The 20,845-nt window shown below is 39.1% G+C and overlaps 1 protein-coding gene across 6 annotated transcripts in view; it reads right to left on the bottom strand.

Annotated features, from left to right (window-relative positions):
• Positions 1–20,109, bottom strand: part of dgkh (diacylglycerol kinase, eta) — a 59,631-nt gene extending 39,522 nt beyond the window's left edge. For 3 of the 6 annotated variants that reach the window (XR_008360489.1, XM_053496343.1, XM_053496346.1), the window contains exons 1-4: positions 16,520–16,786; positions 2,896–3,006; positions 1,791–1,937; positions 424–504 (exon numbers count right to left, since the gene is read on the bottom strand). Coding sequence is in view for 5 of the 6 variants with exons in the window: in XM_053496343.1 (XP_053352318.1) it covers positions 424–504; positions 1,791–1,937; positions 2,896–3,006; positions 16,520–16,786 (606 nt within the window). In the remaining variant the exon portion in view is untranslated. Of the gene's footprint in view, positions 1–423; positions 505–1,790; positions 1,938–2,895; positions 3,007–16,519; positions 16,787–19,902 lie in introns of those variants that run through there. The other 3 variants (XM_053496347.1, XM_053496350.1, XM_053496345.1) reach the window with 2 other exon arrangements.
• Positions 20,110–20,845: the final 736 nt, after the last annotated feature.

The raw sequence follows: 20,845 nt of genomic DNA, 5'->3' as shown, positions 1-20,845 counted from the left end.
AATCACAATGTTTATAAACATCCTTATACTTATAGACTCACAGATCAAAGCGGCACCTTTACCTCTATAGAAACAATCGAAAACAACAATAAAAACATGTGATCATGTGTATCTGTGCTATTTCTTTGCCTAATTTTCAAAATTTTTGCTTGGGTATTCAGTTAAAATTTAGTTCATCATATGGCCTATTTAGTCACTCTATACTGCACAATCCTAAGCACATACTGTATGGGGATGATTGGCCAGTTGTGCACAAATCTTTGACCATATAGTCTTTGTACAGTGTTATAAGTGTATGGCATGCAGTAGTAAGTACTCAAGTGGGGAAAAGTGGGTTTTGCTGTGTGCATGCTGTATCAGTGGCAAGTGTACAGTGCACATATCCCTGCAGTGTTGATGTAATCCACTGAAACAGCCGCTTACCGTGAAACTGTTGTTGACATTCTTTGTGCTCGATTCGGCAACACTGGCATCCGAGAGGTCCACCTCGTCGAAGATAAGGGACTGTTGAGGATAGTACAGAGCAACAGTAAACACACTGTACTGGCACACTCGACAGCTTGACTGTTTAAAAAGTACAAACTAGCTTAATCAATCTGGATTCAATGGAAGCAGGAGCTGGTCAAAGTTAATGCAGCAAAATCCTTAAAGTGTCTTATTCTTATCTTCTTCATGAACATGTATGCACATGATTTTATAGCTTGAGTTCATACACAGCAGTCATCCTAACAGCCTTGAAGGGTGGAAAGAAAGCAATGAATAGAACTAGCATGAGACATGGGCATTCACACAACCTTTTGTACTTTGCCGTGCTACATAATGCTTCTGTGCAAGCTCAAAAAAGCTCCATGAGACAACAAGGAACCGCCTGAAACAACCACCCAAAGGTTTGCAATTAAGGCCAGATCACATTACAGTACCTAATCTGCATTCAAGAGCTGATTGGCAGATATTTGACTAAGTGATGACTGTGTACTTGGGAAGTGTAAGCAGTGTGACATCCTGTTTATGATATGATCTGCAGTCTTGGCTTGCATCTAGTAGGGAGAATGCTGGCTCAATGTTGGCTGGCTAGACTAGGTCTGCAATATCTGTTGGAGAGCAGGGTGTTATGCCAACACAAACAGAGCCCCCCAGATGCTCAGGCACTTCATTTGTGCCTGTGAGGTCACTGTAAGACTCTCCTCTCTTTCGCATACACAGTCATGGCTTGTTCTACAGTACAAGTGATCAGAACATTTACATTCCAGAGGGTTTTTTTTTTTTCAGTCTTAGAAATGTGGATTTTGAAAAGCCTTTCTTTTACAATCCGAATAGAAGATGGTGTTTAAATGCCATCCTTAACCTGTGAGTCAAGGCAGGACGCTGATATTTTTTTCTGTATGAATGACATACATAGTAGAGACAAAGAGGACACACTGAATGGCTGACTGTCTTTAGCCTTTTCGTGTTGAGGCGTCACACAGAGAGGATGCAGATTCAAGATTAGTCTAAACAGTCTTTCCTTTCAGACACAGAGCAGTGACAAGCAAGGTCCAAACCTCCATAGCACTTCTCTTCTACTGCTTATGCGGACATGACGACAGTGATGATATGATGTTCTCATCCATTGCACAGCTCACATTCCAGCTCACAATGAGGAGAACAGGCATCCTAAATGATGCCAGGGTGTACAGGCCAGCCAAATGATTGTAGCGAATGGCAGTCAGTAATCTCAGCTATAAGGGGGGGGGGAAGAAAGACGGATATCCAATGCCAGACAGGTGGCTCCTGCTGCAGCTGCTGCTAACCCGAATCGCCACCAAACCTTCCTCCGATCCGCTGGCACCCAGAGCGGGAGGTGGCAGGCGAGCACCGGACCAGCACACGGACAGAACCCTCCAACACACGCGGCTACGTGAGACACGGTACTGCCAGCGGGCCAGCACGCCACCCGTCTGCCTCAGGGCAATTACACACACGAACACACATACACATACACATATTAAGAGCAGTGGGGGTTTATATACACCCAAATAAAACCCACATAAAATCGATGTCTAATTTCACATCTCTCTTGTCCTCCCCAGATCATATTCTACTTCAAAGAAGGCTCACCTTCAAAATGGGGGGTCTAGCTAATATGCTTTCTAATTTGCATTCTGATTTTCCACTGGAAAGTACGGCATGGCACAGAATAGTTCCTCAAGTAAACCCTAAACCAAACTACCTGTAACATGAGCAAGAACCTGTGGCCTGTCCTTATCATATGATTTAACTCTGTAAATGTGAGAGTTCTCTTTCATTATATAGTGTATGAAAACTTCGGGTACTCTCTTCTCGAAGGGAATGAAAGGAGCTGATTTGTTGCAGTATTCCTGCAGCATACACAATATTGCAGTTTTGCTTTTTGCCTGCATCATCATTACAAAAAATGATAATGCATTGGAATAATAAATAGCAGGTAATAATACAGTAACCCTCCAAAGTTTGGACACAAACTTCTATTTATTTTTCTACATTTTGGAACAGTGCTGGAGATTTCAAAACTATGAAATATTACATATGCAATTATGTAATTATGTAACAACAACAATAGTCAGTTGTTATTTTAAGACACAAAGATCAGCTTTTCTTTAACAGTTCTTGCAAGAATGGTATTGTCACCTGATTCTAAAATATGTATGCCCAGTTGTGTTTGTGTGACACATGTGCCAGGTACTAGTGGTACAAAGGACAAAGGTACCAATGGAAACAATAGCAAAATGCAAGATCTTGGATTTATGACCATTACCATGCCATACCGCACCAACTTATGGTTAAGTGCTTATAACAGCACGTGTGATGTGTATGTGTTTGTGTGTGTGTCAGGACTCTTCTACAGTATATGTGATAAACCTACAGAAATAACCTCACCTTGGCGTCCTTGGCATAGTAAAGCGTCCGGCCTCGGAGTTTGAAGTATCTTTTTTTCCATCGCTGGAAAGAGCTGGTCTGTTTTAGGAGCAGGCCTTCCTTCACACTTGTCTACAGAGAGAGAGAGAGAAAGAGAGAGAGAGAGTAAAACAGGATAAAGACGTTCATCTATTCCCAGAATCCACAGGCACATTATAGGAGATATTGGTGCACAAAAACAGATCTGTGAGGAGGTGGGAGCACTGAGTTCATGAGAATTCTCTATGTCCTTGTTTTGTTTTGTTTTGTTTTTAATCAGTGCTTTTAAGCGTCCACACTTTACCTTTTTTTTTTTTTGTAATTAAATGTGTCATATGTTGTGGTTAACCCTGCTTAAGTGAGGTGATTTCTCTGACCACACTAACCAAAAGCACTTTGCTTAACAAATTTTCTGCTTTGTTATTTAAATGCTGCTCTAGAAAGACACTGAAACCAAAGTAAGTATGGCGTCACCTAAACCAGGTCATAGCCTTTAAAACAATGACGATACTCTCAGACAATATTTTTTAAGGCAATCTGTGCAAATCTTTTTTTGTGCAATTATATGGGAGTAGGAAAGGGTTAAGTGATTAAGCAGGGTTTATAAGAAACGTGACGGAGACCACGCCTCTCTGGGTATCTCTGCCAGTGTCGAGTCTGTCCCTATGACACATTTTACTCCGCTTGAGAGATAAGAGACAAGATGAACAGCGCACAATAAAGGAAGATCGTTAGTCAAAATAATCTCGATTGGCATGAACGGCTCTACACGCATACCATCACACGCAGAGGACAAGGTTCAGTTTACAAAATTACACGGCTATAAAGTTGGCAGTGGATCTTTGTTGAGTGTAACCATGTGTCTATGTAAAAACCCTGGTGTTACATTGTGGGGTTACGTGTGTGTTTGTGTGTGTGTGAGTGCGTTCAGGGATGACCCGTAGGTCACAGTATCAGCCAGTCGCCTTTAGTAGAGCTGTACTGTCATTTCACATTATCCCCGTCCCTACCAACAACAAACACGAACCACAGAGCTGGAAGCGGTCTGCTCCTTCCTGTTCATTCAGCTACAAATATAGCACCAACACTGAAGAGAGAGGGAGAGAGATAGAGAGAGAAAGAAGAAAAAACAAGAATCCACAGACATATAGGGGTGGGAAGCTATTTATAGCAAAGGAAATATGCTCTCTGAAGGGATTGCAAACAGAGAGGCAGGCTTCGATCTGACATCCTGGTGCCACAGCTGTGTCAACTTAAACAGAAAGTCAGTCCACCGGTGTGCACGCACACACACACACACACACACACACACACACATGCACACATAGACACTCCCACTTTATGGTTAAGTCTTTGATGCTCAGATACAACTTGTGACTTCTTCAGTGCATGCACATCTTGTGACTTAGGAAAAATGATGAGATATCAATTTTCTAATGTAGATCTAATTCATGCTTCCAAATCGCTCCCATTTACAAAATTCACTTTTAAAATTCGGCCAGAGTAATCGTCTTTTCCCACACAGCTTGAAAGACTCCTGTAAATAGCTATGTAGGAAAAAGAAAGGAAGAAAGGAAGCAAGTGACAAATTTGATATCATTTATATCCGAGTACATTTTATTGCTTGATATTTAATCTGCGCGATATTTAATCATCACATCATATTCAATCGTGCGCTCCGCATTAGTCCATCTGCAGGTCAGAATCCTTCTTAATAAACTCGAAGAGACCCTTCGTGCTAAGTTTCTCTCAGATGTTTCCCCTCACGATGTGCAGTTGCAAAATCAAATTCCTGCAACAAATTAAGATGACTTTGGTTTCCCTTATAAGGACTTTCATGTGCTCTATAAAGTAAACATTAAAGTAGTGATGCAGAACGATTGGTAAACACCAAGCGCACGTCACCACTTTGGCTTCCTCAACCTAACGTCTACCTGAAGCATTTCACATGCGTAGCTATGTCCTGAGACCTCGGCTCACTCGAAACCCGACTGTTATTCCCTGTCAGGGGCCATAAGGCTAAGATTTCCTAGTGAGGAAAAAAAAAATTAAAAAATCAGGTGATGTGTAGCAGATGGACAAGAGGTGCAATGCAATCAGCGGGCAGTTTGCCTAATCCAATTTCTGCATGAAGAACCCGCCTGACTGAGAGGATTCATGAGAGCAGTGAGACTGTATGCTGCTTTGTTCTGTTTTTCTCTCTTTTTTTCTTTTCCCGTTTTAGCAGCTAAAAGCACACGGAACTGAAGCGACTGTATGCGATGATGGTTTTAGGAGAGGAAATCACAGCTGATGCACTAAATGTTATTATTGTTATTTATGTGTATGAAAAGGTCATTGCAAAGCCCAAAGACAGTACTTTTATTTCCAACAGATTTAAGGAAGAAAACTTTAATGCTCTACTTTAATGCTCCATTTTTTTTTTTTTTGTGACCCTGCTTTTTGGTCTCAATAGACCCTTTCCTTGCCTTTAGTTCCTTTTCTGTTGCCAAGTAGGACAAGCAGCAATCTATTAATAGAGCTTTTCTTCACTAAACACTGACAGGGAGAGCTGCTCTGTGCCAGACAGAACTGAGTAACCTCACTGTGCCATAGAGTACACCCACACCTCAGTGCACAACACACACACACACACACACACACACAACAGAATACAGTGTAACCCCATACCTCCCTATGCGACACTTGACACACAAAAAGTAGTCTGTGTGTGTGTGTACAACGTGATACATGTACACAATAGACTGCAGCTCCAACGAGGGCAGCAGCTGTGTTCGGAGGCAGCGCAAAGCGGGAGTTCGTACAGAAAGTGAATGGAGAAAACAGGCCTCCATCCAGTCCCTGAGGACATCCAGCCTCACTATCTCACTCCCTGGCACACGCCTGCACCACACACACACACACACACACACACACACACACAGGATGTGCCAAGTGCCAAGATGGGCACTTGGCTGCAGTAAACACAACTCCTTGATGATTTTTGGCTATACACTTTTATTGCCTGGCAACCTTTGAACTGAATTAAAGGAAGAATTTGTGAAGGCTTCCAGTAACTAGGGAGTTCACATATTTACCTAAAGGTTTGGCAACATAAATATTTGTTAGTGTAAGTATGTTGATTTAAAGAGGAATATCTGGTGCTGCTTCCTGCATAAGTTACATACACATACTGTACGTGCAGCTAGGTGGCTTCATGTTCCTACTTCTATAAGATACTGACTTCAGAAATCAACTCAGTGTCTTTGGAACAAAGTCAGCAAAAGATGAAAGACCCCCTGATCTTCTCAGGATGTTTTGTTTTTCATCTATACTGCAGGTAGGACAGGGTCAGTTACACTACCAGTCAAAAGTCTGGACACACATTTTTTAAAGCCATGGTTTTTCCAGGACCAATGCTGAAGGTTTTGGTCTTGCTTTCAAGACTGGTGTGTTTTGGGTCATTGTCCTGCTGCAGCACCCAAGATCGCTTCAGCTTGATTTAACGAACAGATGGCCGGACATTCTCCTTCAGGATTTTTTGGTAGAGAGTAGAATTCATGGTTCCATCTATCACAGCAAGCCTTCCAGGTCCTGAAGCAGCAAAACAACCCCAGACCATCACACTACCACCACCATATTTTACTGTTGGTATGATGTTCTTTTTCTGAAATGCTGTGTTACTTTTACGCCAGATGTAACGGGACACACACCTTCCAAAAAGTTTAACTTTTGTCTCGTCGGTCCACAAGGTATTTTTCCAAAAGTCTTGGCAATCATTGAGATGTTATTTAGCAAAATTGAGACGAGCCTTAATGTTCTTTTTGTTTAAAAGTGGTTTGCGCCTTGGAAATCTGCCATGCAGGCTGTTTTTGCCCAGTCTCTTTCTTATGGTGGAGTCGTGAACACTGACCTTAATTTGTTGTCCTGGGGTCTTTTGTGGCCTCTCGGATGAGTTGTCTCTGCGCTCTTGGGGTAATTTTGGTCGGCCGGCCACTCCTGGGAAGGTTCACCACTGTTCCATGTTTTTGCCATTTGTGGATAATGGCTCTCACTGTGGTTCGCTTTAGAAGCTTTAGAAATGGCTTTATAACCTTTACCAGACTGATAGATCTCAATTACTTTTGTTCTCATTTGTTCCTGAATTTCTTTGGATCTTGGCATGATGTCTAGTTTTTGAGGTGCTTTTGGTCTACTTCTCTGTGTCAGGTAGCTCCTATTTAAGTGATTTCTTGATTGAAACAGGTGTGGCAGTAATCAGGCCTGGGGGTGACTACAGAAATTAAACTCAGGTATGATAAACCACAGTTAAGTTATTTTTTAACAAGGGGGGCAATCACTTTTTCACACAGGGCCATGTAGATTTAGAGGTTTTTTTCTTCCTTAATAACATAAACCTTCATTTAAAAACTGCATTTTGTGTTCAATTATGTTATCTTTGACTAATAGTTAACGGTTTTTGATGAGCAGAAACATTTAAGTGTGACAAACATGCGAAAGAATAAGAATTTAGGAAGGGGGCAAATAGTTTTTCACACCACTGCAATTCCATGTGTTATTTAGTTTGCGATTATAGTAAATATTTAATGTAGTATACTGTATTTGTAAATATAGTTTGGATTCTTCAGTATTGTATATGAATATTCAGTACTGACTAATTCATTATACAGGTATACATTTTTATTTAATAGTCTCTGAATCCTACAGTATGCCGATTTTATAGTATAATAATATAAAAATAGACGAGTAGTGTAAGTACTTTAAAAATGCACTAATGCCTCATTTAGTGACACAGTCATATGGAGTCATACTACGGCGGTGGCAATTAACTGGAAACAAATCGAAACCAGCATTCAGAACCTTTGATTGACATAATGTTTCGATTTCGCAGACTAGACAGGGTGTCTAGTGACTACACACACAGTAGTGTGTTTTTAACACAACACACACTATGGTGAAAGTATTAACAGAATTTTAAAAAGGTAAAAAAGAAATTGTATAGAATTTTTAAATAAAACATAATTGGCATGGGCAAGATTATGTCAACTTGAAGAAGAGAAGATTACAAAGAAAAACAACAAGAAAAACATAATTTATTCATTATAATCAAGGTGAAATGTTCAATTAATTGTGATACTGATATTGAGGTCATATCGCCCAGCACTAGGTCACACTATATCCAAATTAAAACTCTAATCACTTTTTATATAGTAAAAAGAAACTGACCAAATGACCAATTTTAACTAAATAAAATGAATAGAATGAAATTTACAAAGAGACAATAAACTATAAACAAATTTTAAAAATGACATATGATTTATTTAGCTTAATACATTGTGTTTATTATATTTTAAAAACTTTGTGTTTCCCAGCACTTCCTACTTGCTGCCTATCCAATTCATCTATTAGTGAAATGTAATCATCACACTGGACCCTCTCTGATAGAAATAACTTACAATTAGTTGATGCAACACATACAGTATAGGTAGTGTATGTATAAAGGGAGGTGTACCAGAATGAAATATCTAGAACAAATTGAGTTTGGCTTTCTTTGTTTTAAAGGTTACCTAATGTTAAACCACACAATAAAAATACTAATAAAATAAAATAGTCAAATTAATACAACATCATCTAACAATTAAATGAATCAAATGCACCAGTATTGCGTAATGCCTTTGTTTATGGTGTTGATCTTTTCTTTTCTATCAGTATTGGTCCTGTGGGGTTTGTGGCTTAAGAATACACTTTTAAGAATACACTTTTCTCTTTTAGCACTCACCCACAGACTAATCCCAGCATAATGGCCTACATATCAAACCCTACATAAATGTTTTACGCCATTCTGATGTTGACAAGTTGAGTCTAATTGGGAGCTAGCACAAGAAATACTCATTTTCAGGGAAATCAGTGAACTACTATCTTCAGCCAAAGTTTGCAAATATAAATAGAATTTAGTGATTTAGTTTTTGGGCAAATAACAAACATAAGTGTTGTATTAGCTTATTTTATTGCAATATTATACATATAAATGTGAAATTTCCTTTGGGATCAAGAAAGTTTTATCTATCTCTAAAATATCCATCTATTTCTACAGTAGGGCTGCACGATCTGATACAGAAATTACATTGGCATTACATATTTACTAATCCAATAAATGTACAATTTGGCATTCATGTTGTATTTTGATTTATAGGTGATTCATTGTGTAGCACTAGTACAAAGAGATAACATAGCTGCATACCTTTATATTTTGCCCGTTTCTTCTCCTTCACTTTCTTTCTTTTTCTAAACTGGGTACCTGATGGTTTATTTATTTATTTAATTATTCATTTATTTTAAAAATGATTTATGGAGCATTAGTACATTACCCATCCCACTGCCCTTTCAGTGTTAAGACCCAACCTGCTCACGTTGGGGGTGTGCAGACTGATTTTAACTTATCTCAATGATCTCCCAAAAACAAATGTCCTTGAAACTACAACTTACATATTCACAGAATTATTAATAAACTATGGTTTATCTGATAGCATTTCAGAGTGTAACTGATCTTACTGATCGTGTAGAAAGTCAGAAGCATGCTTTTTCCCCTCCGGTATGGAGGCCTGGCCGTTCACCTACCTGCCCTCCTCCAAATCTTGTCCTTTTGAGCAGGAGACCTTTCCTGTCTGTAGCCTGTCTTGCTCACAAACTAGAAATAAAGTGGCCACTCCGACAAGGTTAAACGAACCATATGCGTGCATGATATCATTGATGTGATTTTTTTTTTAAAGGATGCCCCTAGCTAAATGACACTCTGTCACCCATACCTAAATCTGTGTCTATCACAGTGACAGATGTGTTTACATGTGTATTTTAAGATTTTTATGTTGAATTGCCCAAACGTTTCCTCACTTTTAAACAATTGCCATCAAACAGTTACAACCTGAGACTTGCTGGTTCCATGGGTAGCATAAAGCATAAAGATCGGTGGGGAAATCACAAAGCTCAGGAGGGACACGTTGCCTCCCCGGCTTTGACTTTATACAGGCTTTGCATTAGCAGAGCATGATCAGAACCCCAACATTAACACAAACACACTGTTGCTGCCCTGGAAGTTAAAAATACCACTTTCACTAAAACTTTGCAGCAGGGTATAAACTGGTCCAGCAATTGCACCTTGTCAAATGTTGCACATAATTTTCCCATCTCCTGCGACACAGAGCCATTGTGTACAGAGGAGGCAGCACACAAGGTAACAATTACACTGGTCAGGACGCTCAGGCGTGGGGAAGCGGAAGGAATGACAGCCACTGAAACACTGCTATACAGTCAGCAGGGGGGGGAGGGGAGGAGAAGAACCATTAAAGCTGCTTAACAAAGAGAAGAAGCTAGCTCTGGCTTCCCATCCCTCCCCCAATAATATACACACATAACACAAACATGGATCTTCTAGATGGAATATGAATTAAGTCACAAAACGGGGCGCGTACAAGTGCCAACTGTCATATTACACCCAGATACAGCGGCACACACCGCAAACCACAAATCAATCGCCGCAAAAGAAAATCATGTGAGGTGCAAATATGCGTAATGAGAGCCAACTAGTAGGAAAATTTAAATTACGTAATGAGGATGAATATATCGGCTGTTTCAACCTCCTTCGACGAACGGTTGTCTGTAATGCTTTGCTGACGAACCCCAGCGAGAGAGCAGAAGCTTTTTCTAATCTTGTGTCCCCAACAGGAACCCAGTAACTCTAAAAGCGAAAGGGGTTTATAGAGAACTTTCTGTCTTTACTCCCTGTATTATCATCAGGGCTGATCTGTAAAAATCCCCACCGTAAATCAGCAAACATAGCATGTAACATATATGGGAAAGACTTATCACATTTAACCAGTAACTATTTCTCATGATCCTTATGGTTTGTGAGGTAGATCACTAAAAATCGCATTTTAACATAAGTTTTATAATGGATTATCTGTCCTCGTTATACCACAGCACTGTTTAATTCTGTAAACTGATTTAAAGCATGTTTAGAGCAAACTTTAGGGCAAACTTTACAATACAGGTTTATATTAACTAGCTCGTTCTAAGCACCAACTCAGGCAGGGATGTGTATGATGGATGAGCCACATAAACTGATATTAAAAATGTATAGGCCTTTTCTTTTTTAAAAAGAGTAACCAAAATGGATTTTTTTTAAAAGAAATTCCGAAAGTCATTGTGGTGTCCTGGTAACATCCCGAACTGCATTATTTGGCTTTTTAGCCTCAAGCAAGAGACAGAAGAGAGGCTGTTGAGGGGATGTTCACAGTTACTTTAGTGATAACAGATATGGGTTTGTTCCACAGACATTCCACAACATTAGCGGCACAGATACGTGCCGGCAACTCAGCATAGATCAATGATGATGTATAAAAAATAAATAAATAGAAGCCTTTCTGGTGTGTGTTAATGGGGACGCTTTAGACTTTATTACTTTAATAAAGGGTAAATTCACTCCTAATTAGCATATTATTATAATTATTATTTTTATGGTTGTAGAAACAACTGAAAACAACCACAGAAACACCATGGTGTGTATTTGTGCTATTTCTTTGCCTTTGTGACCCAGTTTTTCATTTCGTGTTCGGGGAAGTTGGTTAAAATGAAATAAAATTCAGTTCATTTTGTGCTTTAAAAAATTATATTACACTTTATACTACACAATCCTAAGCCCTATATACTGTATATATATATATATATATATATATATATATATTTTTTTTTTTTTTTTTTAACAAAAAATGCTTTAAGGGCTACAACACACTCATAAATGAAAGGTACCATGCGTAGTTCTTTAATCAATAAAAACTGTGGTATAAGATGAAGAAAACGTTGCAGTTGGAAAATAATCGACTTCACAGTTGCAACAGGAGAAACGCATCACTCTATCATTAAGTACTTTCTGATAATAACATGTATTATTCCATGTTTATTGTTTGTGGTCATTAGCAAAAAAACTGGAAAAAGGGTGTTGAGCTAGACTGAATAAATAAAAAAATGGTTGCTAGGTGACATCCAATCAAATCAGCTCCTCACATTCCCTTTACTACATGAGTACATTCCCACACTGATGCTGACATTTAAGGTGACATACTTGTAAACTTTATTTATATATACATCGATCAGCCTTTAATTAACAGCACCACCATGGGAATTAAATAACATTGATTATCAATTATATACCAGTAAACTGGTGACAGAATCATGCGCCAGCCTGTGCAGTCCAATCCCACAAAAATGCCAATGAACAGTAGCACAAATCGCAGATCACTGACAACGCACCGATGGGAGGCGCCAGACAAACAAGTCAGATCCATGGAAGCCCCACCCCCCAATCCACAGCACCCTAAGGATCCACTGCCGATGCCAGACACAAGAGCCCAGAGATCCTGTGGAGTCATACCCCGAGGGACCAGAGGGGGAAACTACAGAGAACTGGGCTTAATGGTTTGTAATATTTTGGCTGATCAGTGTTTTCATGTGTTTCCAGTCTAGAGCAACAAATTTGGTAATCCTGGTATTACAGGAAATTCCCTTTGTTAGATATTGTTAGATATCAGGAGTATCGCAAAAACATTCAGGGACCTACGCTGAACATGGTTCTGTTGTTTCTGTTGCAATGGTGTTTTTATGGTGTCTGATGCCCAACCCTCCTTCATCCAAGCTTTGGGAGCAGCAACGGCAGAGTGATTTTGTATGGGCATAGGTTTAAGGCTCTGGCCTAACAGTAGTTAATAAAATCTATTTATTTTACAAACAATAAATGAAAAAATGAATGTGAATACGTTTTCACAATTTTCACAGTGCAGACGATTTACTAGTTGCTTATTATAATTAATGCATAGTTAAAAAAAATAACTAAATTGCTGTTAATAGGAGAGGACTTTTTTTATGAGCAAAGTACAGTTTTGTGATTCTACTAAAATCAGGTTTTGCGATCCTTGAATGCGTGCTCTAAGATTACACCAGTACCCTTTTTGAAGATTGTAACAGTCCAATCTGTCTCAGACAGTCTCAGTTTGAGTTGTCAGTACAAGAAGTGTTGATATCTAGTGAGAGCAAAAAAGTAACATTTGCTTTGGCCTAACCTAATTGACAATTAGACTTGTGTTGGTGTTCTGCCACTGAATTATGCTTGCACCTGCATGAAATTAGAGCCCTATGTGTGAAAGACAGATGATGTGATTGTATAGCAAACTAGACAAACAGACGGTGTGTATTTTGCTTCATGCCTGTGGCAATTCCACTCTCTCCAGCTCCACTATCTAATCAGGAGTGCATCTTATTCATGCATTAAAGCACAAGCACAGGACACACAGACAAAGCAGATCTCCCTAACTCAATAAGAGGACTTGTCAGATCATGATTGCGGTACTCTGTATTGGTGTTATCGTGGATTTCCCCACCTTATCTACACACCTGGATCTGAGCTTTTTGAGCTGCATTCGCACTCACGGTGGGAATACGGTAAAATTGGTACAATGGTCTGTTTCACTGTCTTGTCATATTTGACTGTAAGGTTAATCGTATAAGACTTTAATCTGTAAAGTAAATCGTATAAGATGAGAAGAGCATATACATTTTGTCTAACCTTGCATTTATGTATAACGAATGGCATTTTTAATGAACAATATTGTGATATGATGTTTGGTTTGTCTAATGTCTAACATGGCCCTGCTGAGCTCTAAATGCAATATCAGCTGTGTGCATTTCCGAGTGTTTTCCGAGGCAGTTTTAATTGCACTATCAAATTCTCCCATTCTGTGGCTAATTACATCACTGCAGATGACAATAGTGTAACCTTAGACTTTCAGTGCATTAAAAGTACAGAGAGCTGAAATTCATTAGGATTTTACAGCACTATACAATCTATATTCCTCTATTTAATGGTAAATGCATTTCATGATCTAGCAATGGCCTCAAAACATGTGTACATAACAAAGTGTCTGAGATGGTCCGTGACTGTTCTGTTGTCCTATTTAAAGCCACAAAAACAAAAGTCATAAATGAAGCAGGTGTAGTGCAAAATAGCCCTTACACTGCTCTTCAGCTCAGGAGTAAACAAGTTTACTGCAAAAAGAGGAAGTCTGGCCATATGATATGTTTACTTGTATCACAGGCATGAAGTCAACGCTCGCCAAAATTATTTTTGCATAATTAAGAGTCATTGGAAACTTACAAAAAAGCCCTTTACATGGCGACACTTTACCTAGTTTAAGTACTGTAACTTGTAAATAAGACACGAATCAACAGACAGAATTAATGCAAAGCATGAGAATGAAACATTACTACAATGAAAATTACATTATTACCCCATTTCAAAATGCACCTCATCAGTTTTGTCATAAAAACATATTTTATATTCTTTAAACTGATATTTGCCTCTTAAAGGTTGTTGTGTTGCACAATCTCCCATGATGCTTTTGTAGAAAACCTGTAAATTGGCATCACAAATAGCCAGAGTGTTGAGCGTGAAACCTACTGAATAAACACTGAGAGGTGTGTTGCTACGGAAACTGAATCTACACATCATAAGACAAAGCGATTAAAACAACTCTTTCTTTCCTTTCTTTTCATGTACGAAAGTGTATTCTGTCCAGATTAACTGCCACTGATCATCCTGCTATAGTGCTGCTCAAAGCTTTCTGCTCCTACACGTTCTTCTGATAAAGATGGAGGCCTACCTGCTGGTCGCCATGGAATCAGCAAATCAGGGTGAAAAACTGCTATTGCACCCCTGCAGTAAAAGGGCCACAGCATCTGGACAGATGTGCATGTGTGTGTCACTATATATATATTTGTGTGTGCGTGTGTGCATGTGTTTGTGTCAGTGGACAAGGAGCAGGCAGGAAGCCATAGACAGTCTCTATGATGAGCCAAGTTGTGCAAACAATGAGGTGGAACACTCAGAGGCTATGTGCTCCATTACTGCTAATCTGCACACATCACAGCCCAGTGCGCAGTCTGCCGGCCTCGGCACAAGTCCAGTTAAAACAAGTCCGTCTACAGCAGCTACCAGAAGAAAGTACTTCTTTTTCATTTAACTTTTATCTTGTTTGAAAAGGATATACTAAAAAATTGCTTTGCCTTATGACTATATCATATGTTTCATGATAAATTCTGTCAAAATACACTTTACTGAGGCATCAAAAAAAATGTATAAAGGCAGTATAATTAGAAAAATCACAAACTCTGATTTTGTATTAAAAGTTTGTAATGAGTCTTTGTGTATTTTTTAAATATCTTTTGTGTCCCTCTGTTCTAGTCATTAATCAGTGTAGCGCTACAGTTAGTGTTTTGCAAACAGTTTGTTAGTCTGTTGTTGTCATGGTTCATATCCTGTATCATAGAAATACCTTTATGTATCCTGATTTTGGTCACTTTTGGTCAACTTAAATGACACCAAAATGTCATTATCGCACTATACCAATCTGTGCTTATGTTCTCCGCTGAGGATGCAGATGTTATGTTCAGGGCTCTTAAAGTGGCGATTAACATTACCTGAGAAACTCCAACCTTGAAACTCCAAGCATTATTTAAAAAAGAAATGTGAAGAAAACTGCTCTTATCAAAGATCCTGTGTTTAGTGACCATACAATAATCTCTTTCAGCTCTCTGCTGATTGTGCACCAAGGCAAGATCCTTAATCCTTTTAAATATATTTATTTAAATAACTTTCATTGAAAAACACAAAAGCATATGCTAGATGCAAAAGCATCCTTGAATTTAGTTCATGATGTTATGGCATGGGGAAAAACACCTCATTACTTCTATTGATAGAGAGTTGCGAAGATGAAAAGATGAGGGATGGAATGACATTTTGAAAGAGCTCTCTCATTCCTGTTAACATTTTAAGGAGTCTCTATTTACCCATCTGGTACATGTAATGGGCTCTTAATTAACATGTCAAAAGCCTTCTTGCATCGGTTCATGATCTAGAGCAGCAAGCCTCTAAATATAGCCTTCTTAAATAATGCAGTGAGGCTAGAGAGCAGCAGTCAATAATTGAGGGGATCTCATACTAGGCAAAAAAACAGAAACTTTTTTAATGTTGCACAGTAATTTCGTCCAAGGTTGCACCCAACTGAGTATTCGGCACTGTGTGCTTAAGGAGCAACAAGTCCTATTAACTCCTGGGTTTATTCAGTGATTCATAGTGATGGGAATGAGAACTGGGTATGTTTAGAGTTGAATATGAAGTAAATAAACAATGAAACAGTTTGTTTTTATTAATATATCTTAGGTATTTAAAAGCAATGGTATTTATATATTGACGTTATACTGAGAGACTGAACACCATGTTATTTCAACTTTAAACACACCAACAGGTTTGTTGCATTTATAACCAACAGGTTTAACAGTTCAGCAGTCTGGATTATGTTAATAGTGCACTTTTTTTTTTTTTTCAATAAAAATCAAAATCATTGTGGTTTTGGTCCTCATCTCGACTGAGACAGGTGTGATGCAGGCAGGCCATACAGTACAACGACTGTGTGTAAGCCCTGATGGTGCATGCATAGCTGCATCATCCATCCAGAGGCACATCACTATCCATCCTATCACATGACCACAGTACTGATGGTGCAGTGTCTCGTGCGCTTACCTTGCTCCGGATTTGTCCGGACGTGGACACTTTCCTGATGAGCTTCTGCGGCCCTTCCTGCTCGCCCTCGCTGTCCGACGACTCGTCTCCAGCTCCCGATCCCCCGGCGGCCCCGGACCCCGCGCTGCTGTGCTGAGTGGCGGCCGCTCCGCGAGGCTCCTGGTGCGGGAGAGAAGAACCGCGGTGAGCGCGCGCTGCCGCTCCCTTCCGTTCCACGAGCCACGGAGAGCCACTTAACGGCTCCACAGCGGCTCGCTTCGCCGTCATCCTCCTCTCTCACTACCACCACCACCACCAGCACCACTACTACTGCTGCTGCTGCCCATGCACTGAGCTCAAACACACTCACTCTGCCCTACAGTATAGTGTCGCCACGGGCATTCAGTAAGCAGCGCTCCCTGCCGAGGGGCTTTTCTTTCTGAGCCACGGCTGGTCCCTTCACGCAGCCCGAGAAGCTCCACAGCACAGACACGTTGTTATTATTACTATTATTATTATTGGGAGCGAGCGGGAGGAAATCTCTGTAGCAGACCCTAGCGGTGGCTTAAACTCAAGCTGCAACAGATGGCTCTCTACACAGCCTACTGATTGAACCAGGCTGAGATGACTTACTACAGTATGACTACTATACATCTCTGACACTGATATTAAATGAGATATATATATATATAAACACAGTTACAATCAGAAATGTGTCCTATGAGCTTTGTCAAAAGTACCAGTCAAAGGTTTGGACACACCTTCTAATTCCATTTCCTGATTTGTATTACTTTCTACCAGGGCTGTAGCTATCGAATATTTTAGTAATCGAGTATTCTACCAAAGATTTAATCGATTAATCGGATAAAAATTTAATTCTTTTTAATTGAACAGCAATGTAAATATTTAAGAGAAACAAAGATGAATTTGGTTTTCTTTTTAGAAAAACCTAAGTTTATTTTTTAAATGTATACAGGACTTTATCAAATACAAGAAGTTGACTGAGATGAATTAAGTGCATTACAGTGCTATACATTCTTATTTTAAAGCCTTTTTTCAAATGCAAAAACTAAAAATTAAGGTATTTTAAGTAACTTTAAGTATATAATTGTACAAAAGTACTAAGTTGTGCAACCTTACTTTCAGGACTAAAAGTTTCTAAATTTACAGCTCGTGTATAACATAAGCCTTTACTGAAGATTTTTGTCATTTTCTCTTGCTGGTTTCTTCATCTCTTGGTTCGCTGATATTTTTATCGCTCCCTTGCATTTTTCATGTTGCAACAGAACACTCCATCAAATCAATACACAGCTAACTGTTCTGCTTTTTTGGGTGGCATAAGTGTTTCTTTTTCGTCTGTGTTTACTGGCGGCTTGCACCCGGAAGCACGCTGTGTCACGCCAAACAAATAATTGCACAAAAACATAACGCAAGCTTTTTAAATTAATTAAAAGAAGCTTAGAGACAGATCATCATTTTTTGTAATCGAATAGCTCGAGTTACTCGAGGAATCGTTTCAGCCCTACTTTCTACATTGTAAAACAATGCTGAAGACATCCACAATATGCAATAATCCGATTTTAAACAGTTGATATTGGGATTGATACTTATGCTACTTATGTAAATCCTTCATCACAGCTGTAATCTGAGGTGCTGTAAACTTGGTGATTTTTAAAGGCTTGTAACCTTTAAATAAAATTCTCCCCTGCAACAAAAGGTAACTTATCCAGGTCTGGCTTTTATGGGATGGTCTCCATAAGAGACAGTTTCATCATGGCGCTTGAAGGGTTTTGCAAATGCACTTGGCAATACTGTCCTTGCAACAACTATTCCAGGAGGACGAGCTGACCTTCATGTGTAAAAATAACAACTGACTGGTGTTGTTAATTAATTGTCTAATGCGACATTTGTCGTTTTATAGTGTGAAAATCCCCAGTGTTGTTCTAGAATGTAGAAAATAATTCCAAACTTTTGACTGGTAATGTATGTAATGATTCTTATCACATCTAAAGCATTTTACTTCTTATTTCTGATAAACATTTCTGATAAACTTGAGGTTTCTACACAGAACAGTTGAGGTACATCAGTAGTATTTCCTCAGTATTTTCTTTTACCTGAACAATCTCTGTCATTTACACAGTCCTTGCTTAAAGCTTGCTTCTGCGTTCAGCAAAAAACTGTTTACACCAGAATAAACTTTGTCCTTTGTCAGTAAGCTACACATAGTAGGATTTCAACAAGACATTAATAATTTATTATTTGTTAATAATTGTGTAAATAACAATAATTCATACTGCTGTAATTCCTATCGATTAATCAGTTTGGTTTATTCTCTTCTATTAGCTAGCATGCTAAATACAGCACATTTGTATTTTTTATTCTGTTCTATTCTGTATTCTATTCTATATTTATTTTATCTAATATTGTAATCTATTCTAGATTCTCTATTCCAGATTGTTCTATATATTTTTTCTGTGCTATTCTGTCATTGTATTCCATTTTATTCTATGTTATGCAATTCTCTGTTCTACCCCAGACCATTCTATTCCTCTATATAACTCTATATGACTTTTACCCTATTCTCTTCAATATTCTATTCTGTAGTATTCTATATTCTGTTGTATTCATTACTTGTTACTTTTTTAATCGAATCTATAGTCTTGTATTATTTTAAAAATGATTTTGTATTATTTTATTTACGTTTTCTGTTCTATCCTATAACATTTTATTCTATATTAAATTCTATATGACTTGTATGCTATTCTCTTCAATATTTAATTATGTATTATTCTGTATGCTGTTGTATTCGTTTTTAATCTCTATTTAACATTGTTTTTTCCTTATTCTGTACTAGTCTATTCATTTTTTTTCTGGTCTCTAATTCTACTCTGTTTTATAAACTTTGCTCTTTTGGTTTCTATTCTGTTTCATTGTGTTCCATGCCATTCCATTCCACTAGTTTGTTTAAGTCTTCATTCCCCCAGTCTGGCATGTTGACTGACATTCACTCTACTGAAATCCTCAGTCTCTCTCTGCGTGCAGTCCTCGCTTAGACTTTTTCCAGCAGCCCCAGTGTTAACGTGTAGCTCGAGTTAAAGGGCTGAAAGTCCACGAGAAGCTTATCTTAACATCTCGTCAGGTCTGCTTTTCTAATTGCGCTCTGGCTGTTCCGCGGCGATCCCCCTCTCCCTTCCTCCGATCGCAACAAAAGCAGGAAAAAGCAGAGGTTCCCCGCGGCAGGATCGTCTCTGCTGACTTTCTCAGCACTGCGCTACAGCCTGTGTGGGATCGGATCAGCTGCTCCCAGTGTTACAGTAACAAAGCTTAATCAGACATTAGGGGGAGAAGGACAGAGAGACGTCTTTCATCCGAACTCCGGTGAAACCCAGTGAGGCTGTACTCACCAGTTCTTCCCAGGCAGGGCTCCGTGTGTACTGGTACTCATCGTCCATATTCCCAAACACCACCCGCGCTGTCCCGCTACCGCAAACACCAGCACTTTACACACTTTCAGGCGGATGATTTAGCTGAAATTGTTCGCGTGTAACCAGGCATATGGGTGGATTCTTTAAGTCGCTATTAGCCTGTTTCGGCTTCTTCTCTCCGCCACTTATCACTTCCCTCCTTCTCCTCCTCCTCCTCCTGTTTCAGGGTCTCTCCAGGGCTGAGCCTTCCCGCCACGTGATAAATGTCAAGCCGTAAAAGGAAGTGGAGTGATCACCATGGCGACGTCTAAAAACCCGCCACTAGTGCTTGTCCTATTTTGAAGGGTAGCTGTGGTTATGGACGGAGTCCACTGGTGATGTCATTTGACCTGATCCTACCACACAGTCTCTTAATCCTTCCCATTTTTTTTGTGTGGAATCGATTTGATGCAAGTGCTTGTTTTCCCCCTCTTATACAGTACATAAGGGATCATAGTGAGCACACAGCACTGTTTCCTATTCAGCTGAGGCAGGGATTACACTAGGACAAGATGAAGCTTTCCTTCAGGGACTTCAGGACTCATCAGATAAGACCTGATAAACTGTACACATCATAGAATCATGCTTTCTATTTAGGCAAAGAATCACATTTATTTATATTCAGACAGCAAGTACACTATCTACATCGTCTGAAGAAAATCTAGCCTTCTTGATGCTCTGTATGTTTTCTCTTTTTGAAAAGGTCACTAGTAGAACATCTCAGGGAAGCCAGAGCCAAGAATCCTTACATAAAAAAAACTTTTCTTCTCTCTGAGTGCAAGAATTTAGCTGTTTGAAAAATGAAGAGGTGAAAATAGTTTCTTGGAGTCCCTTGAAGTCCAGGAATTGACTTCAGGAATAAATGTTTATATGGAGTAATGTT

The sequence above is a fragment of the Clarias gariepinus genome, chromosome 5 (genome assembly GCF_024256425.1).
Source record: "Clarias gariepinus isolate MV-2021 ecotype Netherlands chromosome 5, CGAR_prim_01v2, whole genome shotgun sequence".
Lineage (NCBI taxonomy): Eukaryota > Metazoa > Chordata > Actinopteri > Siluriformes > Clariidae > Clarias > Clarias gariepinus.
This window is presented reverse-complemented; position numbering and strand designations above follow the sequence as displayed.